Source organism: Pinus tabuliformis, chromosome 9 (genome assembly GCF_031772625.1).
Source record: "Pinus tabuliformis cultivar Carrire ecotype Pingquan chromosome 9, CPIR1, whole genome shotgun sequence".
In the NCBI taxonomy this organism is placed as follows: domain Eukaryota; kingdom Viridiplantae; phylum Streptophyta; class Pinopsida; order Pinales; family Pinaceae; genus Pinus; species Pinus tabuliformis.
In genome coordinates this window covers 501,478,478-501,491,441 of record NC_142307.1, presented here as the reverse complement: position 1 = coordinate 501,491,441, position 12,964 = coordinate 501,478,478, and the positions used below count along the sequence as shown (strand labels likewise).

The 12,964-nt window shown below is 36.7% G+C and overlaps 1 protein-coding gene across 2 annotated transcripts in view; it reads left to right on the top strand.

Annotated features, from left to right (window-relative positions):
• The window catches only part of PARP1 (poly(ADP-ribose) polymerase 2), a 517,112-nt gene extending 511,615 nt beyond the window's left edge, over nt 1–5,497 (top strand). For both annotated transcript variants that reach the window (XM_089445250.1, XM_089445251.1), the window contains exons 14-20: nt 2,769–2,929; nt 3,495–3,686; nt 3,828–3,936; nt 4,129–4,211; nt 4,306–4,443; nt 4,604–4,786; nt 5,073–5,497. In XM_089445250.1, the coding sequence (XP_089301376.1) occupies nt 2,769–2,929; nt 3,495–3,686; nt 3,828–3,936; nt 4,129–4,211; nt 4,306–4,443; nt 4,604–4,786; nt 5,073–5,120 (914 nt within the window). In that variant the 3' untranslated portion in view covers nt 5,121–5,497. The remainder of the gene's footprint in view (nt 1–2,768; nt 2,930–3,494; nt 3,687–3,827; nt 3,937–4,128; nt 4,212–4,305; nt 4,444–4,603; nt 4,787–5,072) is intronic.
• The last annotated feature ends 7,467 nt before the right edge of the window (nt 5,498–12,964 follow it).

The window sequence follows — 12,964 nt, the reverse complement described above, 5'->3', positions numbered from 1 at the left end:
ACAAATCACATAAAGTTTTTGCATCTTTGATATGTGAAAATGCATCAACAGATTTCATAAACATTGTCCCCTTGGGACAATTAACCAAGAAATTTGTAAGGTATCTCCCTTTTTGGTCGGTCCAACCATCTGACATCATAGCGCATCTTGTTTGTGCCCATGATGCCCTAAACTCCTCCAATCTTTTGGTGCAGTCAACCTTTTCATCTTGAAGAATGCGGTCTCTAAAGTCATCTTAAGAAGGGATTTTGTACCTTGGGCCAACAGTTGCAATAGCATCAACAACATGCTGGAAAAATCGATTATTCCTTGCGACGCTGAAGGGAATATCACTCCAAAGGAGAAACTTGCCCAACAACTTGTTAGCTTGTTCTTTTTCAGTTTTTTTAAGCATTGAAGTGATAGATGGTTATGAACCAAGCATGGTTCTAGAAATAAAAAATGATGAGGCAGCTATAGGGTTGGTTGTAGACATTGATGCTGAAGTAGAAGCAATGCCACTTCCATATTCACCTGAGTCTAACACCCTCCCTGCTAGTTGCTTCCTCACTTCTGCTTTGGCCACTCTCTCTTGTTCAAATTTTTCCAATGATCTCAGGGGTCCTTGGATGATTTCCACATTTGTATTTTTGCAACGCCCTACAACATGTCCAGGGATTTTTGCAAGGTGATACTTCAATTTATAAACCTCTCTTGACATATGCTGCCCACACAACTTGCAAGACAAATTCAATCTATCAAACCCTCTATCAGGTTCACCAAATTTCCACAAACGGTCCAATTTTTTTGGCATGTTTGTAACTTGGTTGAACTCTTGAGTTTTAATGTAAAGATGAAGTTTGAACTTTGAAGTTGAACCTATGGCACAATAAGAATTACAAGTTACAAAAATTAAAAAAAATTATATACATGACATGATGACACAACACATTGAATTTTTGACAATTTAACAAACAAAAAAACCTCAACTCAATCCAAAATGAACTCTTTCCATTTTATGCAACAAAAATGAAAAAGAAACACCATCAAATCCATTCAAAAATCTTTGATAAACAATGGGTTATAGAAACTCAAGCAAAAACAAGAAAAAAACCAAAACAAAATGGCCAAATTTTGGTGCCCATACCTAGAAACAACCACGGTTTGCCAGAGAAATTTGCTCCAAAGATGAATTTCTCTCGCTAAATCTCGAAGTTTCTTCCTCCTCTGCCCTAATAAACGCCTTCCAGGGTTCCTCTCCTCCTAAGTTCTCAATCCATGCCGCTGTCTGTTCAAACTGACAAAATAAAATCGTGTTTTCCCTTTTAAAAATGCGCTGTCCGCAACCCCCATGATAACTACCGATCGAATCGCGATAACTTCGAAATTATCGTGATTTTTTGAAGTTATCGCGATTTTTTCACCAATTTTTTGGAAAAAAAAACGCGTAGTAATCGGGTGATAATATTGGCATTTTTAAAAACTCGCGATTTTTGCAACACTGGTTTGGATTAATGCATTCAGGTAACTTGTAGGGAGCTGTGATTATGTGGCCAATACATGTGCAGAAGTTGATGGATGCGGGGTTGTTACTTGTCCGTAGAGGAAGTTGTCATCATTGCAGCATGATTAGTTTACTAAGGCACATTATCCTTCTATGGAAGTTTTGGCATGGAAACTTATATTTGGTGAGTCTATTCCAAATATGTGAAAGGTGCAGAAGCATCATTCTTCTTGAGAGTCAGAAGGCAAGCCCCTTTTTTATCCCTTGAAATGAATGTCTTCACAATATCTAAGTACTCTTTTTCCGTCAAGTGAGGACATTGAATTTGTGTTTCTCTCAGGTTGGACCAAATTGTTTTTGTTGAGTGCTTTGAAATCACTGTTGTTAATGTTGCAATAATCTCTGATATCTCCAGATTTTTTGCAAGTTTTTATAAGGTTGCTGAGATTCTGAATTTTCAGGTCTGTGTTTATGCTTGCCACGTTGTGCTGACTTTTTACATATTTTCTCCTGATTTTTCTGATCTCCCCGAGTTGATGAACCCTGGGAATTTTTTGCTAATTCCAAGTTTTTCTAAATTGATTATTAGTGATGTCATGCCTCATCCCATAGTGGTCATGTTTTTCGTCAGAGCAGGAGGACTGATAGTTTTGTCATGCCTCACCATATTACGGTTTTTATTGTCCCTGTCTCACCCCAATATATAATAAATGTCAAAGGTATGATTTTTAAGTTACTGAAGGTGCAAGTCCTAGTGAATTTTATCACTAACCTTTATCATTGGTGGCTTCCTGTTGGAGTTGATAATTGATGCTCAAGTCTTGTCTAAACCTTGCCCTCTTAGCGTACAAAATTATATTAGTCTAGCTGTGAATTGATGGTAATGGAGTAGGAATATGCATCTAAATTGTAATCTTTGTCCTTATTTGGCCAAGGACAACACTTTTGTGTTCAGCTTATTGCATGGCAACATATGGATTTTCCTTGATCCCTCAACTAGTACTTCCTTTCTTTTATGCAAGCTTAGCTTTCCTCCTTTTATGCCATTTATGGTTTGCTCAGAAGTTGGGACTTGGATGGAGGTTATGTTGAACGAAACAAGCATGAATAACGGGAGATTAGAAATGGTTAATGGGCTATAATCATGGTGTTAGAGTTAAATTTACTTTGTAGTGGGAAACTGAAATGATATCCTTCTTTCTGTGTCTATGTTTGAAAGAATCCTAATTTCTGGAATGAAAGTTTTACACTTTGCTTATTCTGATTTGCACTTTATTTGTTTCAGGGTTTCAGGTGTTGACAGAAGTGCAGAACTTGATTGAACTGAATGACTCTGATGTTGGTCGTAAAGAGAGCTTGATTGTTGATGCTAGCAATCGGTTTTTTACACTTATTCCATCAGTGCATCCCCATATTATTAGAGATGAAGATGACCTTAAATCAAAGGTACATTACATCTGTTGGCTATTGCTTCTGAATGCTTGCTAATGTAAGGATTTGATATACTGTAGCTTGCAACCTTTCTTAATACAATACTATGCACGTCCTAAGTGGAAATTTCGTTTCCCATGTGTTTTTAACCTTTTATTATTTTACTGACTCGTTTATTATTTGTTGACGTTCAGTGGGTAATAGTTTTAGCCTTTAGGTTGTCTGCAGGCCATTTATACCAGGAATTTTGAGTTTTGTAGGCAATTGATTCGTTTGTGAAAAAGTAGTTTTATTGACATAGTGAATTGTTGATTAACCAGTGGAGTGAAACAATCAATGGTTTTTTGTGTGGATGGGTTGGCATTCTCCTCTAAAATGACCTCATTGAGGCCTGGGAGCCATTAAGTGGTCCTTGATGATAGTCTTTTTGAGTAGTCACATATGACTGTTTGCTTGTGAGATGGTGTTTGATATATATATTTTTGTTTTCCAAATAGATCTGTAAGAGGGAACAGATGGCTATTTTGTTCTGTGGGACTGATTTTGATATCTATCGTTGTTACTTGTGTTGCTGATGCAGATTCAAATGTTGGAGACTCTTCGAGACATTGAAATAGCTTCTAGTCTTATTAACTTCGAAAATAATGATGAGGATCCTTTTGATACCAATTATAAGAAACTTCACTGCAATATAACTCCCTTACCTCATGACAGCTCTGATTACCAACTTATTAAAAGATACCTCGAAACTACCCACGCTCCAACACACAAGGTAAGTTATATCACATGAATATCATGATATTCAGTACCATTCCCTCTTTATTTGCCCCTTTTAGATAAACGGGTTTTTGTTTATAGATTAAATAATTTGTTTGGCTTCTATGTGCATGTATTTTGCTTCTATATTCTCCAGGAGTGGGCCCTTGAACTGGAGGACGCTTATGCAATTGATAGGGAAGGAGAATATGATGCATATTTGCCTCATAAAAGCAGTCTTAAAAACCGCATGCTGCTTTGGCATGGTGAGTCGACTTTGTTTTCATTTTGTTTTCTGTTTGGAAGCATGTTTTAGTTGGTTTGCATGCTTGGTGGATGGATATGTGTTTTTTGGGAGCATCATATATTTTATGGATATGCATATCAGTCCAATGTACACTATTGGTTTAGTGCGGATGACATTCTGCTCTAGCCATAATTATTTTTGCTTGTTGCAGGTTCACGTGTGACAAACTTTGTTGGTATCCTGAGTCAAGGACTTCGAATAGCTCCCCCAGAGGCTCCAGCGACTGGATATATGGTAAATCTTTTCCTTTATTATTATTATTATTCATTTTGCTCCCTCGGGAACCTTTGTGAACTTATGTGGTTGCCTGGTTCTGTGTGTGCTGCAGTTTGGCAAGGGTCTTTACTTTGCAGACCTAGTGAGCAAGAGTGCACAGTATTGTTATACACATAAGAATAATCCCATGGGATTGATGCTGCTCAGTGAGGTAGCGTTGGGTGAAGTTCATCAACTAAAAAGTGCAAAGGTTTGCCCACTATTTGCATTGGAGTTATTTTCAAGTTTTTTTCTCTGGTCACATGCGTGAAAAGAAATTGAGACAGGGAGGCAGACTTTGTGACCATTTTCAAATGGTACTTCCTTTTACGTGCATTTGACCCTTTTTTTTTTATGTTATTGATTTACAGTATATGGAGAAGCCTCCTAAAGGAAAGCATTCAACAATGGGCGTGGGTAAGACAAAGCCACTGGATACAGAATACGAACGCTGGGGGGATGATGTGACTGTACCTTGTGGTCGCCCTGTACCGTCAGGTGCTAAAAACAGTGATTTGCTGTACAATGAGTATATTGTATATAATCCTGCTCAGGTGCAAACATGAAAGCCAAATCTTCCTCCATTTAGTTTAAGCAGATGGTGTGCAGTTTTCTTTTTAATATAAGAAATCTGCTTTAAAAAAATTGTCCGGATGAGTGGAAATGATCTTTTGAATGGCATTTACCAAAAGGGTTTTCTTTCATATATATAAAGAATGGCATTTACCAAAAGGGTTTTCTTTCATATATAAGAAATCTGCTTTATAAAAATAGTCCGGATGAGTGGAAATGTTCTTTTGGATGGCATTTACCAAAGGGGGTTTCTTTCATGATGTGCAGGTGAAGCTGCAGTTTTTGTTAAAGGTGCGCTTCCAATACAAGCGATAAGAACGTTAGTGAGACTACCAGATCCGGCTAGAGTTTTTGGTTTCAATCTACGAGTAATTAGTGTATTGTCAACTGTAAAGCTCGGGTGTCATGAAAAAGCCTCTGATCTTCATCTTGTCGTAATTACTTGGATGGTTTGCATGTTCAGATATATCTTTACTAGAGTAGAAGAGTACTTGTATATATTTATTATATGGACTTCACCATTGTTGCAGCGATTTTGTGGAGGATGACGTGCATGTGTTGAAACCGATTTATACACACACACAAATGTGTAAAGTTCTTGAAGGTTTTCCTTGAGAACATTTTGGTGCCATTCTGGGATGGCATTTACCCTGCTCTAAGCCTAATATCGAGTTTTTCTCTATATAACTTAATTTATTATCTCGTTGACACACAACTAATGCTATATTAGGGGAATGTTAAATTAGAGTGAGATTATAGAGGTGAATGAATGAAAAATGATTGGAAATTCCCCTCCCTAGGGAAATTCAATAAAATAAAAACAAATCTATACCTTCATCACGGTTTAAGAAGATAATATTAATAATTTCGCTAATGAGTTTCAAAACACTTCATTAACCAAATAAAGCATAACATATATTTCAGTTTTCACCTATGAAATCGTTTTTCTTTTTTAACAAAGTAAATGTTCAAAATATTATGGATTACTAAAGGCATTAAAGTCTTATTTTATTTAAGTAAATGTTAACTCTAATATACTTAGTAATTGTGTAAAAAAATGAAGACATTGTTTCGGATGAGCTGAAATTTTAATAACGCAAATGTTAAAATAATTTTAATAATCTTGAAATGTTTCACAAGTGTAGTTATGGATAACTATTTTGACATGATTTTCTGATTTTCTTACATGGTTTAGGATGAAGCAAATCTTTGAATATTTTTAATAGATCTTAAAAAATATTTTTAATAAATCTTAGAATGTAATTCGAAAATGTTATAATGCTTTTAATACATCTTAAAATGCTGTTATAAGTATAACTTTTTTGTTTTGTTTTGTTATAAATATAATTTTCTTTTTTGTTTTGGTTTTCTGGTAAGTTAATTTTGTATTGCTTCAAAATATTTTCAAATAAGAGCACATTGTCGTCAATCAGTTTAACCATTGGTCTCCCTAGGTGGTTTCAATCTGCCACTAGGAAACCATATATATATATATTAACCACCTACTGAACAAAAAGTAGTCCAAAACATATACATCAAAATAAAACTAGTTACTTATTGTAAAGCAAAAATAAATACAATATAAATACCATATATTGTAGCGAATCAAGAGTTAGAAGATATAACAAGTGCTGCTGGGTTCTTGGCTCTGGATCCTGGAGGAGCATGGGGTTTGGATTCACAATGCAGATGACTTTCTAGATGTGCAAGTCATGCATCAAGTCTTTCCAAGTAAAAATGTTGATTTCTTTGGGCTTGTTTTTGTTGGACACCTAATCCTCTTATGGGTTGGTGTGGAAAGTGAATAGTCACCAGAGTCCAAGAGGTAAGAGACCTTTGGGTATATGGGCTAGTGTGGAAAGTGAACAGTGACCGGAGTCCAAGAGGTAAGAGATCTCTGGGTATATGAAGACCAAGGGTCACAAGGAATTGTTTTTATATGTGAATATTGTTAATAGAATGCAACTCGCATTTATCCTTCTTGCTGTCTTCTCCATGTGTGTCTAACATGGTATCAGAGCGTCAAGTTTGCAGGTCCCTATTTTAAGCGACTCCTTGAATAGCGCTGGCTTGTGTTAAATTCCTTCCTACCCTACTCAAATTAGAACCATTAATTTTTGGTGAAGTGATTTCAAGTGTATCTCTACCTCCCATTGTGGTCACCTGAAATTTTTTGTCAGTGGCAGTGTAAGTATTGCACTCTATCTTGTTGGTCTTCGCCCGGTGCCGTGCTGCTAAGGGGATTTCATTTTCTCTGGGAAAGAAGAAGATGACAAAGAGGGTTTCACTTTCACTGGGAGATAAGTAGGACTACGTTGCAAGTTTGACCCCTGATGACACTGTAGCCAACTGGCGATACCACCAAATGCCATTTATTGCTTTCTAGGTAGATACTGAAGCTCGGTAGAAAATCACGATTATCGTGATCGAATTTTTGTTTCAGAACCAATTATGCGATAGCTGAACCCTTTAGAAGGACATAGAATTATGAGAAATTGACTTGGCTGTCTCTGGATCAATTCTATAGAAACGAAACACATGTCTAGTCTTAATTCCTTCTCCTTCAACAAAATGTATTCTTCATCTGCATCGTGGACTTCATGGATTCTAAATGGAATTGTTGCTTTCACTTTGCCTAACGACATAAAGCGCTTGCTCCTTTTTAAGACTCTAATGTACAGTCCTCCACTTAAAATATCAACACCCACCTCATTATCCAAGTAATCTAGTACACACTGACCATCAAGTTCAACCAGGACTCCTTCCTTCCTGCAAGTATAAGCCATGTAGAGTTTTCCTTGCAACATCTTTGGAAAGATTTACAGACACTGTCTTGTAGTTAGGACCTGCAACTGCTAATGTTTCTTAGACCACAGGGTTGAAGTAGAAACTTCCATAACTGCTAATGTTTCTTAGACCACAGGGTTGAAGTAGAAACTTCCATAATCTGTGGAGAGAGTACTAAGAAACCTGTTCTTCCCTTTTGCATCATAACTAGTAGAACCTTGCCATTGCAACTTGCTGCCCTTCTGATTCCTCGTCGAAGTTGAAGCTTCTATACATGTATTAGATGATTGATATTTATCAATTATTTTTGAATTTTCTTCATTATTATAATAAAGGCAAGCCCCTTCATGTTCCACTGCCAACCCACCTACTATGACAGTGTTCCCACATAGGCCTTCGTCAAGACTTTCCAGCATATGTCTAATGTTGCTTGTAGATTTGCTTGCAAAATCATTGCCAGTGGATGTTTATCGTTTGACAATGATGATGCTTAATTCACCAAATTGGCCACAAAGGAATCATCCTCCCCTTTCACAAAGGAATTATGTAAAGCAAATACATTTATATGCAAACCAGGGAAATGTTCAATGATGACAACCAAGCGGGTCCAACTCTTCCTTTGTTTTCTCTCTAGCAAAGATGATGCATATGTTGCCAAGAAATTGCAATTGTTGGTGCGACTCTCGCATTAAGAGCTTCTAAAAATGATTGTGTAATCCTTGCAAGAATAGGACCAGTTAATTGTTGCTCTTCGCTATTTTTTATGTCTTGAAGGTTCTTGCGTAGTTAAAAAAACCCCCTTGTTTACGAATTCGATGTGAAAACCATAAGCAATGATGTGAAGGTAACTCAACACACTCGTTTGAAGCAAAAAAAAATAAATTACACTATCTTATACCCAGATTCGATCTTGAAGTAGTTGTTACAATCTCTTGGGACTTGCTTGTGCTCATAATTCTCCTGCAATGGTTCTACATTGCAATTTTGATGACTGTGCGTGATGGATGGATTTATACATTGAACCTGAGGCGTTTAACTGACCGTGTACAGTGGTGCGGTAAGCGTGGAATATCTGTCTTGAAAATTGAAATCCTGTTGGCATTCACTGTGGTATGTGTTGGTCTCTATGATGAGTTTTATGCGTTAGAATGTTCGTCGAAGACTCCAATGTATGATGTGTTGAGTAATGCATTAGTGTATTTGGAAACTGGCGTATATTTGTCAAAGCTCTGTGTTAGTTATGTGGCTTGGAATAGTCTAAAATGAAGATGAAACGTAATGTAGGTGGTGGTCTTTCCATATGCGTTAAGAGGTTGATTGAAGCATTGCATTTAATTTTTTAAACCTTGCATTATGCGTTTAAAATCCTTTTATTAAGGCCGTGGTATATGATGGGCATATATTAGGTGCCTTGAATTTAATAGAAGGCATTTGTCATATATTCAGTGTGAGTTTAAATGAGGTCCCATTGAGTGTGTCTATGCCTTAATCTTTACATGGTAAGCATTGGTTCATATGCGTGTTGGTCAGCATTGCGAGCTTGTATCATTATTTTTGAAGACAAAGTTATATGTCGGTCAGTTCTTTACAGTGACATTGTTGTGAAATGGATCGAATGGGTGATGTATTAGAGTTGTTAAATACTCTAATATATTCCAGTGTTGATGGAATGGTTAAAATCAACAAAGACACTCTCACGGATATTCAAACTTCTCTGCAAAATCCACAAGAGAAGATAGAATTTTTGGAGCGTGACTCTCAACTTTAGAAAAAATAATTAAAACAAAAGAGTCATCATTCAAAACTTGTTTTTGTTCAAAACAGTGAGACAAAGTCCCATTAGCAACAAGAATATAAAGTTGAGGTTGATTCACATTTACTGCTCATTTAAGAAACAAACTTGAATACAAGTGTGAAAATTCAGTCTACATTTCCCAAGCCAATCATCAGACCTTGGGAAGAGCTTGTCAAAAACAAGCACAAAACCGGTCTTGGATATGAAAATGATGTGTCCTTTCATATTCCAGATCACTCAAAGCCCATCCAGTTTCAGAGTGCTGGATTTCTTTTTGACAGTCCATCCTCAGTGGTTGCAGGTTTTGCTCTTTCCACATCAACAACAACATATTGTTAAATGCCAACATTGTGACCGTGTTGGCCATATGAAAGATCAATGTTTTGATCTTCATCCATGTGAGCACTGTAATAAAACCACTCATTCTTCTAACAAATGCTTCAAAAACAAGTTTCCTACAAGAGCAAAGATTCATCTTGGATGGATTGCTTCTTGGTAATGCGCTTCAACGACCAAGAAGATATTTTAGTCATGTCATAATTTTTTCTAGAGTATCGAACAATCTTGTAGTTGAGTTTTCTCAATCTTCTCACCTTGTATCTGATAGGGGAGAAGTGATGGTCATCTATAAGTTTCAAAGCCACATCAGGCGAGCCTGAGCCACAACCTGCCATACCAGATTCAGAGTTGTAGCTAGAGACATAGATGCCCCTGAGCAATGAATTTGGTTGGTGGTCAATGTTAAACCATCTATGCAAGGTTGAGACCTCCCTTTTCAAGTTGAGGTACTCCCTTTTTTACGCAGGTTGTAGACCTCCCTTTTCGAAGTTGAAGGTCTCCTTCAAAGCATTAGGAGCACTTCTTCTAGCAGAATACTTCAACTTCTTGCCAGATTTGGAAGAGTTCCGGGAACTTCACTAAGCATTCTAGTGTTGGTGGGCATCCTTAAACCACCTCCTTATGCCAACATTTGAGAGAGTGTTGGTGCATTAAAATGTCTTTTTACATGCAATCTTAATTCCTACATTAATTGTCAACCCAGGGTAAGTCTTTTTATCTCAGGGGTGTCAACACAATCTATGCATTGAATTAAGAGGTTATCTAATGGTAAATTGTTGCATTCACTAATAACTATCTCTTCAACTCAATTCACACAATTTTGAAAGAAATAACTAAGGAAGAAATAACTCTGAAAGAACTCTTAACACACTCTGCAATTCTGTCTAACTTATTCCGAATTCAAATGAATTTAAATGTGAATGCAAAGAATCACGTTTGTCAACCTTCAAATAGAATTAAGACTAATTCACTCGATCGAGAAAGAGAACTGTAACAATTGAACAACAATGATAATCTATAACAAGTCAGATTTGAACAACAAATCCTAATTTGAAAGACAATTTCAATTGAACGGAAATTCTTGATTGAACAACCACTAATAATTGAACATCAAGCAAGCAAATAATGATAAGTGATTTCTAAACAACAATTGATATATGTAAGAAGATTATGGAAATCGATTAATGCTATCTCTAAGATCTACGATAACATAACTCAAAATGAACATTAATCTACCACTGAAACTAATATAACCAATCCAATCAAAGCATTACTCAGATATATCGCACGATTAAATATGAATCTAAATGAACAACACTATAAATTGGAATTGTCAATCTTCACAATAAGAAAAATGATATCAACTGAACATTAACAATCAATAAAGACTCAATAGAAAGATTATAACACAAGAAAGCAATAGAACTTCTCCTGACCGGGCCTAGAGTCGCCAGAAGTCTCCACTAAGGAATACTCAGAATATAAGTAAAGATCAAACACAGTATTTCTTCATTAATATAAGTAACAAGATTACAAAGTCACTGAGATAATAGTATTATATGTCTTAAAAAGAATAATTACAGATTACATAAGTCTGAACTCCTTTTCATTTGCCTTTTGGCTTTATATATAACATTAAAAGAGTAAATTAGATAAAAACAAATCCTCATGATCAGGAGATCCTGAGGATTTCACAATACGTAATCTGATTCTGTGATGAAATAGTATTGATCTGCCTGGTCTCTCGCTGCCTTGCCTGGCTCAAATGCTGCCTTTTCTTTTTACGGCCTAGTGTTGCTCTGTTGATTGAATGACTATTGACAATCTGTGTCTTCTACACACAAGGAGAGTAAAAAGCCAGTTTCTTGTGCTTGATTTATCTAATTTGTTACCAAGTGCTTTCATCCAACTTTAGATATTATTTCTTTTATTTGAATCCATAAACATAAATAATCATATAAGGATGAATGCGAAATAAAGCAATTACCAAGGAGAAAATATACCTTTTTCTTGACTTAACATACTCTTCAGCTTACCTTGTTGCGTGTCCTCATGCAATTAAATAGTTGATGTGTAGCTGAGTTAGGGAGTATGCGGGATATACCTCCTCCTTATAATTTTTGAAGCCATTTTTCTTCTTTAGTATAGCAAAAGCCTAGGTAATGTCTTCATCCTTCAAGGGGTAATCACAACGATACTTATCTGGAGGATACTATATGATTGGAGTCCCACCGACATCCTATCCATTAAGGCCCCATAGTCAAAATCATGTTACTGTATTTATAGAAATGAGAGGAGGTAGCTTTAAAGTTCTGGGATCTAAACGATTCTTGATTTCTAACAGCGATGCTAGAGGCTTCCCACCTTTGATTGGCTGTAGACAAGGCTTCCTCCTTAATCTCTTGGAAGTACTCTTTTCCAGCGCAGACAATATTTGTGTGAAATGTACCCAATTGGCCCACAACACCGTCTCGCTTCATGAATTGTTTGTGTTTGATCAAGAGCTGCAGGGGTTTCGCTGGTTCCCCTGTTACCCATAGGTCAATTCCTTCTTCACGCCTCCTAAAAGTATTGTGAACCTTGGCCCACTTGAGTTGATTAGTAGCGAAAGAGAGAAATTCCTGGAGTTGTACACCCCCTATAAAGGGGCCAGGGTTGCTATCCCTTTCGTCTTCTAGAAAGAAATTGTGCATATAAAGTTCAAAGAGTAGGCATTGTACCTACTCGTCCTGTTCTCTAAAGCATTTGACAATGTCTAGGGTGGTTTTGATTTCCATAGGCTTGCCAACCTTAGTAGATTTGATTTTCGGCAGGAAGAACCTTTCCTGGAGGAATAAGACATAATTTGTAGCAGGTGCTTTACATGATAGGGTTTATTTATAAAGAGAGCAGACAGTTTCCAACTACTCTTTAGCCTTCTGTAATTTCTCCCTTGCTTTCTCAACCTTTTTCTGTTCAGCCTTGTACTGAGAAAAGGTCTCATCTTTAGTTAGGGTTAGTGCTTCAAACTTTTTCTTTAACTCTTGATGTATCCTTAGGGGCACTACCTCCTCCTTGTGCTGGGCTAATTCTTGTTGACCCTTCAGTAGTTCATTTCGTAGTATGTTAATAAATGCCTCCCTGACTAGGGGAATATAAGCAGGTGCCTCTTCTGTTTGGGTTTCTCCTTCCTGGGTCTCCATGGGATCGGTCTGAACAACAACTTCCGTTGCCTCTTGAATCATGCGATGACCAATTT